General features: G+C 32.0%; 1 protein-coding gene across 2 annotated transcripts in view; it reads left to right on the top strand.

Moving 5' to 3' along the window:
• The first annotated feature begins 9,003 nt into the window (after nt 1–9,003).
• LOC134721453 (uncharacterized) overlaps nt 9,004–22,683 on the top strand; it is a 57,929-nt gene continuing 44,249 nt past the window's right edge. The window contains exons 1-5 of one of the 2 annotated variants that reach the window (XM_063584495.1): nt 9,004–9,051; nt 11,647–11,744; nt 13,577–13,717; nt 15,514–15,651; nt 16,954–17,032. In XM_063584495.1, the coding sequence (XP_063440565.1) occupies nt 9,017–9,051; nt 11,647–11,744; nt 13,577–13,717; nt 15,514–15,651; nt 16,954–17,032 (491 nt within the window). In that variant the 5' untranslated portion in view covers nt 9,004–9,016. Of the gene's footprint in view, nt 9,105–11,646; nt 11,745–13,576; nt 13,718–15,513; nt 15,652–16,953; nt 17,033–22,683 lie in introns of both variants that reach the window. The other variant, XM_063584496.1, reaches the window with a different exon arrangement.

Here is a 22,683-nt window from a genome sequence, read left to right on the forward strand (position 1 = left end):
TTTGGTCTTTTGGAAAATGTTGTTTGTGCTGTTTTAAGACTCTTCTACAACGAAATTTGTTTGACATGCACACGTATAAAAATTGCGGTTTTTATCCAACGCAGTCATAGGTTTGAACGTAGTTTTCAATTTAGACTCGTTTATATATTCATACTTACATACTTACAAAACCAACAACTACACATATATATAGAGAGTTATTGACAATGAATAACCTAGTCATCATGAGACAATAATAAAGTTCACTGAATTGTTCACTAATTTTATACTTTTTGTTAAGTACATTTTGATAATAGATTTTTCAGTTTGTACCATCTGTATCTAATTAAAAGCTAAACAGCAATCGTCTAGAAAAAACTGCGAAAGAGCCAGCAAAAAGACAGGTGTAAACAACTAAATTGATACTCTTGACAAAAGTTTACAGTTGAAATTAAAGGTAATACAAAATTGTAAGTAGTTACATATCGCGGACATGACAAAGAGCTACAATTGTACATACTTTTAAATAAAATCCTTTTTTTTAAGAATTTTCATGTTGATTTGAAAAATAGTTTTTATAGCAGAGTTGTTTTTTATATATAATTATTACTCAATTTATTTCACTTGACTGGACGGAGTTTAACCGTTTCGGTCATAATAAACCATTCCATCTTTCGATAGGTGTTTTAGGATAAACTCATCAATGAAGTGTCCAGTCATTCTTTTGTAAATTGCTTTGATGGCACTGATAGGTGATTAGAAATCAGTAATAATTATAACGTCAATCATCCTAATCACACACATCTTCAAATAGACTGTTCTTATGCAAATCAAAACGTAAGCTCCGCCCGATCAGTTTTAATGACATTCGTAATACAAATGTGAATTACCCCATGGATTTTCCATTCATGCCTAGGTTTCTATGAATTTTGACAAATTAAAATATGGACTTTCCGGTTACAATTAACTGTATTGAAACTATAGTCAGGACAACCTGTTGGTGTTGTATAGAAAACGTTTCTTTTCTTCGAAGTTTTCCTAAATACATAACCAATACGTTCATAAAAAAGGATCTGACGAATTAAGATTCAATAAATCTTTCATACTACTAATTTCAAGGCCAATTGATTATTTTCTCTTATCATGATGATAGTAAATGCTTGCATTTGAGGTTGAACTTCGCATGATGCCCTCAATTAGTTTGTAGAGCTTAAAAAAATATGCCTGTAAATAAAAAAAAAAAGATACAGACATATATGTAAACGAACAGAGTCATTAGTCAATAGTACCAATCTCAAAAGGATGGCAAGCGGAAACAAAGAAAGAATGACAGCAGGTGTTCAGAAGGGTGAGCTAGCCTTGCTTCAAAAGTGACACCTGTCATATTGCTCAGCTGATAAATCTTTTAAAGTTGAGGTGAAGAAAAAAACACTTGTGCAGAACAACAAATTAAATGGTTACAACGACATTTAGATGATAATTGTAAAAGCAATATTGAGTACTTTTCATAAAATAATGATGAACAGCTGATAAACCTGACATACCAGTAAGTTAAATATGTCTGATAAACATGTGAGTACTATTTTAGAGAAAGTCTGTCAAAATCAAGTTACATGTTCAGATGAAGCAAAGCCAATTTATTTATTTTTTAAAATTTTTGATTATCATGAAAATTGCCATCCATGACTGATTTTTCACTTGAAGCAGGTGCTTAAGTTACATACACATACCAAATTTACCATGTTGAATAAAGAACATGCCTTCTTTACTACAGGAATGAACTGCCATCTATGGTTTTTCATTTTATATACACCTTTTTTTCTTTTCAGATACTACCCTACTATAAACATTTTGTACATCATATTTCAAAGGAGTTGTTAGAGTGAATGATTGACGTATTCATTAGAAATTGAGAAATAGCTGGTGCTGCTAAGTGATGATTTGGTGTAAAACTGGTTAACAGTATTATTTTTAGAAGAAAAAAAATTTGGCTACAAAGCAGGTATGGATAAAAAATAATATAATTGGTTATTTTGGATATATGCATGTAACCATAGTAACTGTATGTATTGAGTACATATTTTTTATTCAAGAGTGAACATATTTGAACAAAAACATAAATTCATAATTGTATATGAATACCTATACATTGTTTGATGTTTTAGAGTTTGTTCTTTTATAAAATTATAAAACCAAGTTTTTTACATGCTGCTACCAACGAAGTTTCTTGAAAAGTTTCTAATTAAGAAGGAGAGCAAACATATGCAACTATTACAGTCATAATCACGTTCGATAACTCTGCATGTGACTGGTTCAATTAGGATTTTTTTACTGGTTACCTGATGAATTATTTAAATAAAATTGAAAAATATATTTAGTTCACCTCGGTTTATATCCATTCGATGTCTTCTGTTATGAATATAAAATAATATTGCAAAGAATTTCATTGATAATCGGACAACACTAACCGGCATAGGTATTGTCAAAACATGCATCTACATGGGTTTTGTCAAAACTTACATCGTGATTAGGTGCCATGTTTGTTTTCTTTGATCACGTTGATGTTATGACTTAATTAATATCTCCTTAATCTTGCTATGTCTAAGGCTATTCTTATAGTTACAATACCGTGTCATATTTAATTGCAATATAAACAGAGAAAATAAATTGAATTATGTGCATTAACAAAATAAGTGTCGAACATCCTCTACGTTTGAAAATTATTTGTTCGCCATTTTTCAAAATTTTATAAAAATAACAACAGCATGTTTAAGCTTGATAAAAAGGAACCAATGTTCGATTACATGCTGCTTTAAGGTAAGACAATGCATGAAAACGCGAACATCCAACAGTTATTTAATTTTCATAGTAAAAATCGTACAAATAATATTTTTACCATGTTGCCCCGCGCTGTCAATCTGGTCGCCATCTTGAAAAATAATAGCAGATTTTCTGAAAATAGCTTATTTTCAAATCAATTTGGAAGGGACATAATAGAAAATTAAACTATTCTATATACGATATTTCAAATATTTATGAATAAGCACAAAGACCCACAATTATTTCATCTGTTTTGTTTAAATCGCAATTTAAGGTTAAAGACGACAGAAAATCCAATATTTATCGTAGTTGTACGATTTAACAGTGTGAAATATCGAGGCAACAAGACAAATTTTCAAAAGCATTTGGAATGGAGAAGATCAAAATTTAAACTATTCCAAAAGGAATATTTATATTTCTAAATATATGAGGAATTACTACAAAGACCCACACTTTTAGTATCATGAACTTAAAGTAATGTATTTCATCGATTCCAGAAAGCCCCTATGCATTTCTATACAATTTACTTGGGCTTGATACGGGTGATGTGTGACGTCACAAAAGTCACGTGATGACTGCTATTGTTGGATATGTCAACCAACATAATGCACTTTTGAATACATCTGTTCACTTTAGCTGAAATTGTTTTGCACTGTTTATTTATATAAAATCCATATGGAATTGAGACAATTAAACATGTAACCCATTTCGATCATTGTTCGCAGTTAGATATTAATATAATAACTAATTTACTGTGAATTAAAATGCATATGTTCATATTTTACTTTGTATATTACTTTGGAGTGCATTTTTCTTCTCCATTACAATTTTGTACCTGTATGTCATTCTACATGTATATTTTTTCCTTACTCGATAACCTGGAAGCCAAAAAATATATGGGTCTCCTTCATTGTTATATAGCCTTGCAAACGAAATTAGAATAAGTTTGAAATAGTTATCAAAAGTACCAGGATTATAATTTTAAACGCCAGACGCGCGTCTTGAAAACTTGTTGAACCGATATTAAAAAATGAAATTATATTTGTACTCTAATTCCTTGAAGAAAAAGATAGTAATGTGGTTAATTTTCAATTCTTTATTTTTTTTAGAAGAGGAAACTACGAAAAAAAAGAGATTAAAAACCCAATATTCAATTTTCTTTTTAAGAAAAAAAAGACAAGAGAATCACAGAATAGATGTATTTGATCTAACATTAATTTTACCTCAAGGCTATTTAATCTTCCCTTTTTCACTTGTTATATTCTGTAGTATGATATGTATTTTTTTTCATCCTGTGATTAAATTAAGTAAAATTTATTATAATAAATATTTTTAGCATTGAAATTGTTTTAATTTTAATGCTATCTGTATGTTGAAAATGGTATGTGTATGTCCAATAGTGTACAAATGTATGTACAGGTATGGTCTTCCATACTTTTTATGAAAGAAGTTCCCACATGGAAACAATGTCTTCTCATTTTGAATTTGCCTAACATGCTTTATAGATGTATACCTATTTTGTTATAAATTATTTTTACTATGAAGCCCAAGCTTGCCCTAGATGCAGATTTAAGGATGATAATGCTTCATTTTTTAGGGAAAATAGAGTAGTCTGTTAATGTCCATTTTTTTTTATAAACAATGATGAATTAAATTGCCAAGTTCTTACTATACAATCATTTTTGGCTTAAGTTTTATGATTAAGCGATTCACTACTAAATTCCTCAAATTTTGATGTATAATATAACATGTTTTGACTTTAGTGGGACTCTAAAAACATTTTTAATTGTCCGTTTATTACATTACCTTGTGTTTTTGAACTGGCCAGTGTTAATTGATAAAAAAGGTTAATAAAAAAAATTAAACAGTTGTAATAAAATTAACGGTACCAATTTTCTTGCACCAGATGCCTATTTCGACAATACATGTCTCTTCAGTGATGCTCGTGGCCAAAATATTTGAAATCCAAAGCTTATATAAAAGACGAAGAGCTATAATCCAAAAGGTCCAAAAAGTATAGCCAAATTAGTGAAAGGAATCAGAGCTTTGCATGAGGGAGATACATTCCTTAATTTAAAATAATTTCTAATATTTTGTAACAGCAAATTTTAACACAAACAATCCGTATTTTCATGCCAGTACCGAAGTACTGGCTATTGTAATGTAGGATTTCCACTTGTGGTTGAAATTTTCTTACGCTTCCAAAAAAATTAAGACGTACTTTTTATATTTCTTACACAACAATTACACAAACAAATCTAAGTGTTTGATCCATTTTTAGTACACGATGTTGGGGCGATATCGTCAATATTGCCGACATCAATTAATACTCTTTGCAAAATGCACATACAAAAATGTGCATATATAAGCCACATTGGTTACACATCGATGTTCTCAATAATGTGTCGACAAAAGTGGCATGTAGAGCAACAACAAAGGTTCTCCATTTCTGTCTGTCTGTGGCCATATCTTCTTTTGTCGTTATTTATGGTCTTCAGTTCTCCTTCTTCAGTACAACACTGTGGGTTTTTTTTTTGTGTCTTCCACTCTAACACCTTCTCTCTGTTGTCCAATGTAATGCCGTTATGGTGATCGAATTTATATGTATTCTAATCACATTTCCATTTCAAACGCGTTCCCATTAACATTATAGTCATGCTACAATATATATTGCTTACAATGTCTTAGTATGTCTTCATTGGATATTCTAGGACATGCACAAGATTCCTCTAAAGTTTTTTGTATGACAGTTTACTTAGTTCGTTTTATGTGCCTCAAGCATTCTGATCCATAAAACAGAGTAGATAGTATACATTTGCACATCGAGTACAGTTTAAGTTTGGTTAGTTGATAGCATTGTGATGATATCCATACATTGTAAATATATACCTGGCTTTGTTTAATCCAGTCATATTGTCCTTTCCTGCTTCTTCATTGTTTCGTACTGTACTGCACATATGATAGAATGATCTTTCCGTCGTCTTATAAAGGAGTTGGGTAAATGATGTTAAAAGTCACGACTTTTGGTTTTTGTCTGGTTAATTCTAAGTCCAACTCGCATTGGCTGGCAAAGTTGTTTAATCGATTCGTGTTCTCTTGTAAATGGTAATCGGTATGTAATATAAAAAACAAATAGATCATCAGCAAAATCAAGATCTTCTTATATTGATGAAATGTTCCATTTCATTTCTCTTAAGCTATCTTCTGTATAAAATGTAAAATCACAAAAATACTGAACTCCGAGGAAAATTCGAAACGGAAAGTCACTAAGCAAATGGCAAAATCAAATGATAAAACAAATCAAACGAATGGACACCAACTGTTATATTCCTGACTTGGTACAGACATTTTCAAATGTAGTAAATGGCGAATTGAACCTGTTTTTGTAGCGCTAAACCTTTCACTTGTATGACATTCGTATCAAATTCTATTATATTTACAACGATGCGTGAATAAAACAGACATAATAGGTGAAATAGTACAAAAATGGGTGTATGTATGTTTCAATTAGTGAAGTCAAAAACTGAGATTATAGGATGACATTGTCGAAACAATAAATAGAACGTGTCCGTGGTCATCTGTAAAAAAGGTGTGTATGCAGTCAACTAAATCATAATGGGTCTTTGGTACCTTTGAACTTTGACCTTCCAACACAACAATTGAGAACACATATTCTAGTAGCTCCTTTTAAAAGAGCAAGCATTCACCAAGCAAACAGTATTAAAAAGTGCCATATTAAGTTGGTGAAACAAAAAATCGGCAAAGATCTATAGGCGGATCCTGGGGGAAGGGGCTAGGGGCCCGGCCCCCCTTTTGGGGGGAAAATTTGGTTGTTTAGATAGGGTATAACTGAAGTGTGACTGGAGCGTGCCCCCCCTTAGGTCAGTCAGCGGGCCCCCCTTTCAAAAGTTCTGGATCCGCCACTGAGTCATCACAAAGCATCCTTAGACTAATTGTTTGATAAAAATCAAGATAGAAAGCAAAATATTCTATTTCAGTGCCCTTTGTTAATTCAGCTTCATTGATATTGATGCAGTAATCAATCATTGAGCGATATTCATTGACAAGACACTACAAAGAAAAAGAGCACACTAGTATTTAACAATGTTTAATAGATGTTCCCATACATCATGCAGTCACCAAGCAATTCATAACTTTCAGTCATAACTATCTGCAGTGTTGGATTCCAGTATTGAAATTTACTCAATACCAGGGGCGGATCCAGGATTTCAGATTAGGTGGGCGCAATGTTTATAGACGCCGAGCGGAGCGATGCGAATAATTTTTGGTGTTGTTTTTTTTTTAAATATTCTTCTAAAGGGGTGCAATGTAGGTATTTTGAACTATTGTGAGGTACAGTCAGCAAGAAATTAAAGTTTCAAGTAGAAACCACCTAAATCCAAATGACAATAATCTACAACCACTATCATGGACGGACAGAATGTAAAACAATATGTTCCTGTTCCGCGAAAAACCTCTCAGTTATGATGGCAAGGTCTCCTACAAACTTGAAATATCTTCGACAATTTCCTAACACCAATAACTTACGCACTACATGTTAGAGATTCATTCTGCATATCTATGATTGAGTTTATAAAGCTACAGTTATAAAGCTGCAGCCCAAAAAAGAAGCTGAAGATCATGCGAACATTTTATTTTGATTCTGTGTTCTTATGCAAACCAATCTACACTCAAGATACCAGCACTTCTAAAATAATCTATATATCAATATCAGATAATAATATCTCATTCAACCAATCATTTAAAGACATTAGTGCTGGTAGTTGTGATAAACAGAAATACAAAAACATCACAAAAATACGAAGCCCTTGCAGATCGTCAATGTGTCTTAGCCATTCAACATGGTTTCAATTATGTGAAATGAAACCGGTTCACTTAGAATTACTTTAACACTCCATAACACCATCCTCGACAAACTTGGTTAGGACGATGGAAATGTAAAAAGTTGACAGATAGACGGGCGGATCGACGGAAGCAAAGTGAGACAAGACAGATCACATCAGCTTACATGACCAATACAAGATACTGGAATTACATTTTGCAAACGAAAATTTCCTCGATGATTTTTAATTGTCCTTTCATAATATCTGTTTTTACTTTTTGGATTTTCGGAGGTCGTGCCAGACTTTATATATACTGTGTTCGCCACAAACCACTAAAATCAAGATGAGATGCATTTACGAAGTTATTTTTATTTTGTAGGGATCCCGGCCATGCATGTCAAACGAGGGGGATAGGAGGGTTCCTGATCCCGAAATCCCGGACTTAAAAAAACGAAATCCCGAGATCCCGAATTTAAATAGAGTAAATCCCGACGTCCCGAAATCCGAAAATAAGAGTTTCCCGGATCCCGAAAGGGTCAATCCCGAAACCCTGAGCTTAAAAACACCCGATCCCGGAGTCCCGATAAAGGTCCTATCCCCCCTCTTATACGGTATACATAATTCGGCACTTCGATTATCAAAGAGATTGATTCTAAAAACGACAAATACAATGTAAATATTTTTTGTTCTTTAACTGCTTTAAACATTTTTTTTATTTTTCAGTCAGACTTTGAAGTATATAATACTTATTGAACTTGAATAAATCGTAGGTCAGTTGATTAGTAAACACGTTGTTTCTGTTTCTAAGTTACTTTGTATTGAAAGTCCCTGGTTAACCTGACTGTTTTTTATACTTTGAATGTTAAGAAGGAATGGTCTCCGAAACTGAAACAGTTTGAAGACAACCCATACTTTGCAAATTTTAGGGGGGCGCCCGCCCGCTACGCCCCCGCCTAAATCCGCTTCTGAATACTCGAATTACATATTAGATTTCTATGTTATGTCATGTGCACTATTATTTGTCTTTTTCATTTTTAGCCATGACCAATGATGGCGTTGTCAGTTTTTTTTCGATTTATGAGTTTGACTGTCCCTCTGGTATCTTTCGTCCCCCTTTTGTCATGAACATGATGAACCTAAACATCTTTCTGACATGCATGAAAAACTTGATATCAAAAGTAAAGTTGAAGGCCGTCATTGTTATTCTGGTAATGAAACATTGAAAACAATTATTGTAAAAAGATAAAAATCAGATCTTTTTGTTAAATCCTACGCCATTGTACACAAATTTGGTGGAAATAGGCGGTCTAAAATTAACCGACAGGAAGTGTTATTGGAAAATTCCCAATCTATTTTTAGAAGCTTTATTATACATGTTATACACTATTCTAGCGTGCAACCTGTTTAGGTGAGAAACATGTCAACATTATTAATATATTTATGAATTTGTGTAATCTACAAGTACGTATAAATAAGATTATAAAATCGGTAAACTGTTGATACTGGTATACATGTTAACTACTTATTTAAAAGCGATACATAAATTGTCTTAATCGAAAATCACCTGAGAAAATCAAAATCAAATGTTTTATGATAACTGTTTTGTGTGCAGTCGATTCGATGTTTCTGACCACATTTATTTCCATGTATCGACTAGTGCTTGCTCCCGTAATAAGATTAAAATCATTTTACGGAATATTTTCAGCCAGTGTTATTGTTATCCAAATTTCTATACAATGACGCAAGTTCTATTTATAGCAGAATCAGCTATATGTCAGCTTGTATTTAAATATAGTTAACAAAGGTACATTTATCATTTTTAATCTAAAAGGTCGTATTTTTCATAATATTTTTGTAAAGGACAGTATTATATAGAATGTTATATATAAGAACTCGAACCTAGTTTTAAATTTTATTAGAGTATTGAATCAGCAGTGTTATGATCTGTTATGTATCCTAATAATTAAAAAAATATACGTTATCATACAATTATAGAGCTATATCTACGTTATGGCTACATGCGAATTGGGGAATGCTAAATATTACCCAAAAGGATAGATATATTCTTAAAGGGGCACTATCTGTCACCGATTTGACTCAAATTTTCATATTTGTTTATAATAATGTAAAACATTTATCCACACTATCAAAAGCACAGGCATAGATACATTGAAAAGATGGTAGTTGAACTTTTGGACATGGTTAGTGAATTGAGAGTAGATTACCGTGGAGAGGAACACTGTGGGGATTATGAAATTAGTTTAGTGTTAAGGTTCCACTAAAGTCAAAATATAGGACACTTCTAAAACATCTAAACTTTGCCTGTATTTTTCAACCTATAATGAATAAAGTCATAAACTATGAGAACATATGTTCATTTAAACATACTTTACATATACACACTGTGTAAATTGTAAATAAACTTGAAATTGTTATATTGTGGCCAAACCGGTTCTTGGGGCGAACACTAAATTTTCAAAAAAATCTACAGGCCTGCAAGACGACTTAATTTGCGTAAAATTGGTATGGACGAATACTGTTACATGTAATGCAGGGCAAGCCAATGCTGATTTTTCACATACATATGTTTTAATGGCATATTTGTCCAATTTCTGTATTGTACCTTCGATATTCGTTCACTTAGATACATGAAATTAACTGAAACTCGAAAATCAATACATTTTATAAAAAATCAACATTAGCTTGCCCTGCATTACATGTAATAGTATTCGTCCATACCAATTTTAACCAAATAAAGTCGTCTTGCAGGCCTCCAGATTTTTTTGAAAATTTAGTGTTCACCCCAAGAACCGGTTTGGCCACAACATAACAATTTCAAGTTTATTTACAATTTATATTGTGTGTATATGTAAAGTATGTTTAAATGAACATATATTCTCATAGTTTATGACTTTATTCGTTATAGGTTGAAAAATACAGGCAAAGTTTAGATGTTTATGAAGTGTCCTATATTTTGACTTTAGTGGAACCTTAAATGAAAATATTCACTGAATCGATTCATATAAGGTAGGGATTTTTAGCATTAAGTTGAAGGGTAGAAAAAGCGTCCCAAGCGAAGACTGTCGTGACCTAAAACAAATTTCTTCTATTTATATGGATAGTCGACCTTCGTATGGATAGAAACAAGTGCCTGTGTATCAAAAGTCTAAAATAAACAGTTTACAGACCGTGGGGTAGATAATATAAAAGTTAGTTTCATGTGTATTTTAGTCCAGACGCCATCTAATTAACTATCGATTTGACCTCAGATTACCATAAAAGCGATGTAAACATAAATAAAGATATGAATAGATTAAACCAACACGTGCAATTGGATTTTTATAGGTCTGTTTGATTTGATTTTATAGATTAAAAATAGATGTTTCTCATTGCTTTTAACCGTATAAGAATGATTTTATGTGCATCGAATTAGTAATCGAATGATTTACAGTAGTCCACTTTCATTGTTGACATTCTTTTTCTTTAAATAACTAGTACACGTACAATGCATGCGTTGTCAATCTCTAGTTAGGGGTTAAATTGAAGTTCACATGAATACGGATTTAAAGAGGTCGACTCATTCACTTGCAAGTGAAAACCTAATTATCAATGTTTCTTAGCGTAATTTGACAAAATTGAACCTTTTTGGCTGCAAAAAGCGAACTGTTATTTCACTATCTCACTTTCATTATTGATTGCACAAACAAAAAATCAAATTAAACTTTAGATTTTTTACATATCTCGTAACTAGTGCCCCTTCAACAGATATATATATATATATATATACAAAGATTGAGATAAAAATAAGCAAAACGGTGACCAATTAATTTTATCATGAACAGGGACATTCGTTTTTTTTTTATACGTTCACTGTTCTCAAGTGAATTTCGCTACTCTTAGATATGTTGGTTGATTATAACACGTATTTATAGAACACATATATTTAAACATCGCAAGTGTATATATATGCGTGTACCATTAATATTTTATTTATGTTTTTTAGCTTTACACAAAACCTGTATAATCTGATGTCAACCCATCACTGTTTAATAGGACAAAAGCAGCGAGGAGACGTTTGCTGTTGGACGGTTCAATGTAAAGGTACATTACTTATTTCAGATGCTATCGAACTTCGTATTCTATACAACAAGGTAAACTACCATTACATAGCGCTGTTCTAGGTATACCATTTGTAGAATGGATTTTAATTTATCTTATGTGTATCACGAATCAAATATTGAATTATTTGGACAAATGGCTTAAGCTATATTTTGCACTTTTTCTGAATTTTGGATATCTATTCTCTTCAACTTTATATATATCTTTTTTACGTGGTGCTTCTTCTTTCGTAATTCCCTCCTGTTTGGGAGCACTCGGATGAGACCAATAAATTGTAACAGTATCTGTACATTAAAACACAAAATCATTAGACATAGCAATAGCTTATTTTCGAAAAAAATGAATGGACAGTATCCTCCACCATAATAACCAGTGTATGAACTACAAGTCGTGAAATCTATATAAGTATTAATATAGGGACTTTAAAAGTAATGTAATGTTAACATGGCAAGGGACATTCGTTATCAGTTGACAAGATGAGTGTGAGCCTGATAAAAATACAACATGCGTGTAATTTTAACCCTGACAACATGATCTTAACTATAGAACAAACATAATCCAATACTTAATATATACCTTCAAAAATTGAGTTCGTTTTCTATTATTTTATCTCTTATTTCGTGTTTTTGATGGTCAACACAATTGTAAACGAATAAAAAATAATTCTAAGCTTTTTTATGACGTAAAAAAGGGAAAGGATATGGGCATCGGTTTGAAACACTGAAGTACGACACCCTCATGTAAATAAAGGTTACATTAATTGGTGTTCGCAAATAGCATTTTGTATGGAGTACACACTCGCAACAAGATTTAGACGGTCTTTAGAACCACAAGCACTTTTCTAGAAATTTAAGTTATATATGTTTAGTATTGTCATTCTTGCATTGCAGAACACAGCTGCATTTTTTGTATTCTTTTCTTTCATATTTGCTAATGCTATGTCTATATGCCCTTTTGTGTTTCTTTGATACATAATGACGTGGCTCTGTTTTAGACGAAATACACAATAAGCATATAAACAAGCAGCACGAGGGACAAGGTAAACTTCTAATCTACATTCGGCAGAGGATATACCTAAAAGAAATATGGACTATATCTTCATACTTTGAACGACAAATATATTTTACATATCTACTCAGGTGACGTTTACATTCTGATGTCAAACGATCAATTCTATGTCAGAGTTAATTTTCATCTAACCATTAAGTCCCAGTACTTGGAATCTTTCAATCCATAATGGGTTTAGGGGAATTAAACATACAGAAATAATATACAAAATACGAAAGTAATAAATGAGGTTGTTTAATTTGATATACTAGTATGCTGTTTTGTGCGTCTTTGTTTGTTGGTGGTGGGGATTTTTTTGTGATGAAGATTGTAACATAATGATGACTGCTGTACCCCTACCTTTGACTTTTTTATCCATAAACATGCCTGTTTGTTTTGTTCATGCATCGTTTTCAATATAATGAATTTGATACGATTAGAATACAAGTGCTAGTTCATTTTGTTTGTAATTTTACTTTTTTTAGGCACCACATTATTGATCTATCATGATTACCAATCAAAGCAATCTAACAGATCATGCATTATATTGTCAAACAATCTCATTTTTAAATGCATCCAGAGCACAAACATGTACACAAAAAAAAATAGTCACACAAAAAAGAGTAAGATAAATAAGGGCAAATTATATAATCACATGAATAATGTTGTTCTGGGTTTCAGTATCGAATATTAAGTTAATTTACTATCCCTTGAAAATAAAAATAAAAACGAATGCATACTTACTACTATCCCCTTTTGATTCGTAGCTGAGGACTTTAAACCCTGTAACACACAGAACAGCACAGATGTTTGTGTTCCATGTCCAGAAGGACAATACATTGCAGATACTTACGAGACAGAGTGGTTTGAACGATCACAATGTGTAGACCGGCCCACATGCCTACAAGGTGAGAATTTTAATAGCTATGCTGTGTAATTATGCAATTTTAGTAACGCTTAAACATTTCTTAGGCAAGCTGCCATCCCAAATCTTTTTTGAATTAAAAATTATTAAAAAGGTAAAGATTTCGAATAAATATTTAACTATTGTTAAATTTTCGATTTTTTAAAGATTTTAAGGTTTTTAAAAGGTGTAGGTCCGGTAAGAGTCGTTTTTTGCCTAAAATTTCAGGTTCATCTGATTAAAGACTTCGGAAACTTTTTAAACACTTAAGGCTGTAACAAACACCTTAACTTATATTCATTTGGCTGGTTTGATTTTGAATAATATTTTGAAAAAATATTTACTTTGACACTTGACATAAATTAAAACATTTCGAAAAATTTGAACCAACCACTTTAACAGAAAAAAAACCTTCTAATTTATATAGCAGTTTGACAAACACCTATAATAATCATTGAAAAGCTTTATATTTCCTTAACAATAGAACGTGATTAAAACGGTCGGCTGTTTTAACGAGTTATCTCCCTGCAGTGTTATGAACTACCTAAAATGTCTACTTCAGTCTTATTAATTAGTTAACATGAAAGATTTGAACTGATTTAATCATGAAAGTACCAAAATTCAAGCTTGAATATGAAAAGTCTATCAACATAATCAAATATACCATAATATGTAACTCTTAACTTGCTGTTTTTTTTTGTCAAAGGAAAGTGGCCACATCCGAGTTCACTCCAAATCTATGTAAAATCATCAAATACAATTTATATTTAAATATTAAAAATGAACACAAATACGGCCACTTCCATTAAAGATGGAAACCGTCTAAAATTTAACTCAACTGCTTAAATTATGAAGTGATTAGAAATTTATCTCGACTTAATGATGATAGTACCCGATATATGTGCATTGTATTGTCGAAAAGAAGCCCAATTTTATGTAGAACCAGTATTCTACTTTCCAAAAAAGTAGCTTAAAGTAATTATTATGTTTTGGGAGCTGTTGAAAAAGGGGTCTTAATGAATCTCTCCTTTAGCAGTTCCTAATCAGAAGAATATTTATAATTGGTTAAAACATCTTTTGAACTAAAACATAGTGATGTTTGTTATCAGTTTATTTCTTGAATCAATCTCATGGGATGATATCGATGCCAACAATTAAGGATAAATAAAATACAAAGCAATAAGCATGATGTTAATCATGTTCATTTGCAACACCATCGACACATGATGCAAAATTTGACAATTCCCGGAACGTTCCTTTTTCAGGTAAAATAAGAAAAGCGCGTCTAAATCATTTAATGTATAAGGTGTCAATAGTGTACATTGCGTATTCAGTTTGTCTTTGACTAATAAGTTTAAATAATCCTTTGGTAGCTTCCGTCATATTTTTTATGCCCACCTACGATAGTAGAGGGGCATTATGTTTTCTGGTATTTGCGTCCGTTCGTCCGTCCGTCTGTCTGTCCCGCTTCAGGTTAAAGTTTTTGGTCAAGGTAGGTTTTGATGAAGTTGAAGTCCAATCGACTTCACACTTTGTACACATGTTCCCTATGATATGATCTTTCAAATTTTATTGCAAAATTAAAGTGTTTATCCCATATTCACGGTCCATTGAACATAGAAAATGATAGTGCGAGTGGGGCATTCGTGTACTGAGGACACATTCTTGTTTAATTTATTTATTTACCATAACCATTATCACTATTGTTTATTTCTTAAATTTCACTACAGATACTACTTTTGTATAGACAATTAATATACCAAATATATATATATTTATTAGTTCCCAATTTCATTTTAGAACAAATACGAAATGAAAAAGGCATTTGTGTATGCGATCGAACTAAAGGATATATAAAACAAAGTGGAGGCGATGAAAGTATATGTGTTTTAACTTTAGTCGAATGTAACAAGCCTGGCGAGGAGCTACATGAATCAGGTAATTACTCCTTGTCGAGTAGATAATTATTTTACCATAGTTCATATTGTGACATTAGTTTTTTTTCCAACAGATTCAGAAGCTGCTGGAGTCATTTATTTCGTCATAAAAAAATAATAATCACGTTGAAAATAGATAATACAAAAAATAATAACTTGTCTTAACACTGTATAAACATTGCAAATGGAGTATGTGACGGTGTAAATTTTCTTCCCTAAGACAAGCGATTATTCCTTAATCTAATATCTGCACAATATAAGAGACCAGCTATGAATTATCTCCAAATTCTTTGGGGATATGAGATACTTAAAAAAAAATATTAGAAAAAAAAAACTAATAAAGGTTTAATGCTGTTCAACCTTGTACTTGTTTCGGCTTTCAAACTTTTGTATCTGGGCGTCACTAGTAAGTTTTGTGTGGACAAAATGCACTTCTGGCGTATTAAAATTTTAAACTTGTTGCCTTTTGAAAAAAATGTTTTGTTAGCTATTATTCGTGTGTTTCCTTGTCAATTATGTTCTCCAATTTATTTATATAATTGTAGTCCTGTAATGTTGTGTTGTCATTTTAATGTTATATTTCACATGGCCATAAAAGAGGGAGGTTTGGCATGCCACAAAATCAGGTTCAACCCACCATTTTTCCTTTATATATGTGCTGTACCAAGTCAGGAATATGGTCATTGTTATATTATAGTTCGTTTCTGTGTGTGTTACATTTTAACGTTGTAATTCCGTTGTGTCGTTTGTTTTCGCTTATTTTTTAGTGTGAATTCACATTGCTTTAAGACGTGTCACGGTACTTATCTATCCCAAATTCATGTATTTGGTTTTGATGTTTTATTTGTTATTCTCATAGGATTTTGTCTAATGCTTACTCCGTTTCTGTGTGCGTTACATTTTAATGTTGTGTCGTTGTTCTCCTCTTATATTAAATGCGTTTCCCTTAGTTTTAGTTTGTTGCCCCGATTTTGTTTTTTGTCCATGGATTTATGAGTTTTGAACAGCGGTATACTACTGTTGCCTTTATTTACATATATAATACATCGTCTCAAATAAAGCCCAACAATGTTCGATCTGCAAATGTTTTATTCATCAATCAACGAGATTGGAGCATCGGTTGTTTGATATCGCGGCGACAATGTTTGCGCTGTGTCCAGCGCCCAAGAGAATTCGAAAAAGAAGCCTTTATAAAATATAGCTTTCATTAATAAGTAATGTCTTGATTCGTCGGCTTCATCTTAGGTTATTTTACTTACTATGGCGCAAGTTCAAGACATATGGGTTTTTTTTCTTATTGTAGGATATTGTGGTAATTGTAATAAGGGATTTTACAAACCAGAGTCTAGTAATTACCTTTGTCGAAGAAAAACAAATATAACGTAAGTTACTATGTATTTTGATTGTGTCTTTCATTTTAGATGTGAGGATGTGTCGCTGTGAGTGTGCAATTAAAACACTTAATAGATTTATGTATGGCACGCCGTATTTATATTTATTCAAATTTGAAATATCTTATTTATTTAACAAGTTATCTTATTAAGTATTAAGATATCTTTAATTTTTTTAAGATATCTTTATTTTTTTTAAGATATCTTTAATTTTTTTTAGATATCTTATTTAATTTGAAAGTAAATAAGATATCTCTATTAGTTATAAGATATCTCTATAAGTTTATAATATATCTCCATAAGTTAATAAGATATCTCTATTAATTAATAAGATATCTTATAAAGTATATAAGATATCTTACTTCTTCATAAAGATATCTTTTAAATACATACTTTATAAGATATTTTATTAATTAATAGAGATATCTTATTAATTAATAGAGATATCTACGGAAGCCTGGAGCTGCCTTGTGTAATTGTTTATAACTAAACCATATTTGATAATTATTGCGATAATGTTTTGTATATTGCAAGATGACGCCTTATTTATCGCAATAATTCGCTGTATCTAACAACAAGGCACTTTATTTAGCGCAATGATTTGTTAAATTTAACACTAAGAAGACTTAATTATCGCAATATTTGCTATATATATACCACAAGTCACCTTATTTATGGCAATATTTCGTTATATCTAACAACAAGACGTCTTTGTTATTGCGATGATTTTATTCTGTAAAACAGTACCACTTAATTAACGCGATTTACGATTTTTTTCGCTTTAAATTTCGGAAGTTAAAGCTAAGTCATCATAATTATGGCGATAGCAAATTTCAATTTACATATGTAGCGTGAGCAGCCATTAAACGGCCATTTTCGTTATGATCAACACCCGATCAACCAGACCATTTTCTCCCGTATGAATTCTTTTGACTAGAGAAGACTACATTCAAAGGAAGCTACCCCTCATTCTGAACAATGCTTTTGGTAAGTAAATATTTCATGGTATTAACATAATAGCTACTGTCTGTTCTTTTTATACCACCCACTTGAAACGTGGGGGTCATGGTATAGTAATCACTTAATAAAACTTTCACAAATTCTTTATAATATAATGCTTCTGTGCACCTTTTATTTCATATATATATTGATTGAAATTTATATTTTTTGGGGTTTGCCATAACAAAACATGGACTTTGCCATCCCTTATCAACGGGTATTCATTTCTTATTCGCAATTGCAAGATCAACCTAAACCACTGAACAAAACGGACGGACAGACGACAATTATATACCATAATAGGTCCGTCAAAATTTTGACAGGCGTATAAAAAACAGTTCAACTACTTTTACAAGGCGAAAAGGAAAATAGAATCGTGAAGCCAGTAAACAATTCTTATTTTAATCTGAACATGCAAATTTAATATTATGTTATGTTTTTTACATTAGACATATTCACAGAACAACACCATCTATTCTGAGAGTCCGAGAAACTATAATAGTGGACAGTTTTCCTACTAATTCCACGTGTTTCCGAGTCATAGTAAACTCGAAGTAGCCTACAATGCATTGTAGTTTATTGAGTCGATTAGTCAGTATTTTAAGGCCATATCAGCCTTCTGTTTTTGGAAGTTACTACATTTTACTATGCAAAATATTCTCACGTCAGAAAATCTAGAGTTCCCGACCTGTTTATAACAGGCATATATGGTTAACCTTATCAAATCATATACAATTTTACATGTGTCATCAAAAAATATTTTTTAGTAGTGCTTTCTGATCCAAAGGGAAATAGATTAAATAAATTGTTTGGTTCCGATTCAGCCTGAAAGGAAGAAAGGACAATAATCAACATTAGTTTTTACACCTTGCATGCATATCAAAATGAGCAAAAATACAGTTTATTTACATTTGAACTACTAAGAGCATGAATTATTTGAAATAGATTTGTATTGCTCATGACTTTCCGTGGTTTAATTTAAAATGTTTTTAATTATTACTTTTATGTCAAAAAACCTACCACAGAGGAAGTTAGAAATAAGCAAAAATAAAAAGGGGCGGATGTTAGTCTGGTCAAGAAGGTAACTGTGATTTAGAAACGATTGAAAGTACAATCCAAATTTTCCACACAAACCTTTCTTTAATCAACATTAACATCGTGATAGATTTTCAATATGATCTGTTCGGTAGAACAAAATTAACCTCAAGTCATTTGCATATTTCAACATTCATTTACATACTCCAACATTAACCTCAAAATAAGACCTATAAAATTGGCATTGAAGAAAAAACAGTTTTTAGAAAGCTCGTACGAGTTCGCTAGCAACCCTTTGCGGGTTTTTAATTTGATAGGTGACTTTTTGTTAAATATTTGTTTGTTTTGAGATTGTGACACAAGTATGACTGCTATACCAATATTGTGACTATTTGATCTATTATGTCTGTTTTGTTCATACATGTACATCGTTTTATATATAATGGAATTTGATACGACTGTCATACAAGTGAGAGGTTTAGCGCTATAAAACCAGGTTCAATCCTACATTTTCTTCATTTGAAAATGCCTGTACCAAGTCAGGAATATGACAGTCGTCCATCCGTTTGATGAGTTTTGTCATTTGATAAGGGACTTTCCGTCTTGAATTTTCATCGGAGTTCAGTATTTTAGTTCCATTTGATAGGATAACGTCATTAATTTTCATGGCATCAATTGACAATTGATGTTATGATAATGTACACACAAGCGCATACGATGCATGGCAGATTTTAAATTTATGATTTGAGTTTTCTCTCAGTTTCATAAGAATGAAGATAACAATATTTATTTTAAGCTTCACGGCATCAATTGGTGATTTGAAGATCGCAAATACCCATTTACTGGCTCTGCCAACGCGTTGCCAGTAAAGTTAATTTGCGACCATCCAATCGCGAATTGCTGCCGTCGCAGCTTAAAATATATTACAGTTATCTACTGATAAATATCTTTGCATACATTCATTTTGATCCAATCTTTAAAGCTATCCGAACATCTTCCCCAAGTTTACTATACATCGGATAAGACCATTTCAGTGGAACAAATGCAATAAAATAGCAGTCTAAAGTTCTAAGTTGTACACCTTTATGTTTCAGATGGTACTTGCTCTTCTCCTGTTCTGCAAGGCCAGTGCTATTCCATATCCAGACATAGATGCATCATTAAACGAACTAGTTGTATACTATACAAGTTTTTCGTTTACAACAAAAGAAGTACTCGGGTTTTTACTAAACATACATCATATAATGCTGAGCGAAAGATCATTTTATAGAATTAAAAAACGTTTGAGATTGCAAAAAAGAGGAGTTGAAAGTGCTATTGCTGATATTGTTACAAAAATTTTACAGTTAAGAAATGCAGGATATACCAATATAGGTTATCGATCTTTATGGAATGTACTTCGCTGCCTAGGCGTAAGAGCTTCACAACACACGGTTAGGATAGTTTTGAAAGCTATTGACGGAGACGGCGTTTTAAGGATACAAAGACATAGGCTTACAAGAAGACGATACACAAGTAACGGACCGAGCTTTTGCATCCACGTCGATGGATATGATAAGTTAAAGCCGTTTGGAATATCTGTCCATGGTGGAATCGACGGTTTTTCAAGAAAGATACTTTGGCTGAAGGCTACAAGTTCAAATAAAAATCCCCGTATAGTTGCAGGACATTTTCTTGAGTATTTGAAGACAAGCAAGAGGGTTCCAAGGGTAGTACGCATGGATGCAGGAACTGAAAATGTTATAGTTGAACGTATTCAAATAGCTTTGAGATCATTTCATAATGATAGCATGGCAGGACATAGAAGTGTTTCAATAGGAAGATCAACGGCCAACCAAAAGATCGAAATGCTATGGAGTTTTCTGATGCGAAATTTCACAACATTTTGGAGGAATTTGTTTAAAGATATGGTAGATGAAGGTATACTAAACAATGCCGACCCTGTGCATCTTGAATGCATACGGTTTTGTTTCCTACCACTTATTCAGAGACATTTAGACATGTTTCTACAATCATGGAATTCACACAGAATAAGATCTCAAAGAAATGTTGAATGTCCACATGGTATACCTGACGTTATGTACTACCAACCTTTTATTTACGATAAATATGACTGCTCTTATGAATTGCCGTGCGACATAGTTGTATTGAATTACTTAACTGATATATACACAGATGCTGTTCTACCTAGAGGCACTAAAGAAGAATTTAGACAATTAATAAATACTCTCACGTTTTTAGATATCGAAGAATTCGATGTCATTGAAACTCCAACACAGGCCAAAGAACTGTTCAACTTATTATCAGGCGTAATATCACAACATTTGTTAAATCGATAGACATTTACAGATTTAACGTTTATTCATCATGATAATTATCTGTTATTTCACCATGTTGTCGAATATATGGACCCGAATTTATACGCGCATAAGATATTTGATCTGTTGATGCAAAGAACAACATTGAAGTGCATAATGTGTACATACTAATTTTCTTGTTTTTCGTTGATTATGCCTCTTTTTTGTCAGAATCGATGTAAATATTGAATGAAAATGTTTTGTTGTATTTAGTATTATATAAATAGCAAAGAATAAATGCCTACTGTTTCTTTTAACAAGTCTTTCCTATGCCTGAGTCATCATTAAATTGATAACAGTTCGACACATTTAAATATGCCATATTGGTCTATTCCTTCATGATGTAGCTGAGTATCATTCAGTCATTTTTCATATCTGTTACAATAACCAAACACTTTTCCATAAAAATGACCATCGAGTTCAACGTGTCATACATTAACAAAATATTATTATTAAAGTACATTCAAATCTTATTTGCTGTCAACTCAACCAATCCGTTTCATTCGTAATGAACTGGACAGAGTGTAGCTAAATTAAAGAGGAACACAATGTATGATATAGTATGTCTGTCACTCACGTCACTGAGTATAAAAGGGGGCATGGTTTCATATAAACCACTATATTTGGAAGGTATATAACGTCACAGTACCCAAATTGCACCGAGTACCAAAATTGCACCTACTTGTATTCAACAAAAAAAACTGGGGATATCTTACTTGTTTTCTTTGAGTCTAAACCCTTGGTATTTTTCAGGGTATTCATATGATTTGATACAATACACGTCATTTAACATTGCTGAACATATACAAAACCAGTAAAAATAAACAGATTTGTTATTAACCGACCCTCATTGTCAATCAAAGATGTAAGTTATGATATAAGACAGACTTAATTGTATATATGTTTTATCCATTTATTTCCTGATCGATTGGATCAATGCGTTCAACGTAACATAGTCACAAAACTTTGACTTATTAAGTGAGATACAAATATCTGTATAGCTGCTTTTCATTCGTCTTTAGAAGCTAATGTAAACAGGTAAATGCACGAACAAGTCGAGAAGAAGAGAAACACGTTTGTTTCTCATTACAATGCCGATTGGTTACTGCAGTATTGAAAAACACATCTTTCGAACGTAACAAAAATTAAGAAACCTTTATAGCATCAATTTAAGATATTTAATGTTCATTTGTGATTTGAGCGGGTTTTCGTTTTTCTAAAGTACGATTTATCTCTCGTTAATTCAACGTC

Source organism: Mytilus trossulus, chromosome 6 (assembly GCF_036588685.1).
Source record: "Mytilus trossulus isolate FHL-02 chromosome 6, PNRI_Mtr1.1.1.hap1, whole genome shotgun sequence".
In the NCBI taxonomy this organism is placed as follows: Eukaryota; Metazoa; Mollusca; class Bivalvia; order Mytilida; family Mytilidae; genus Mytilus; species Mytilus trossulus.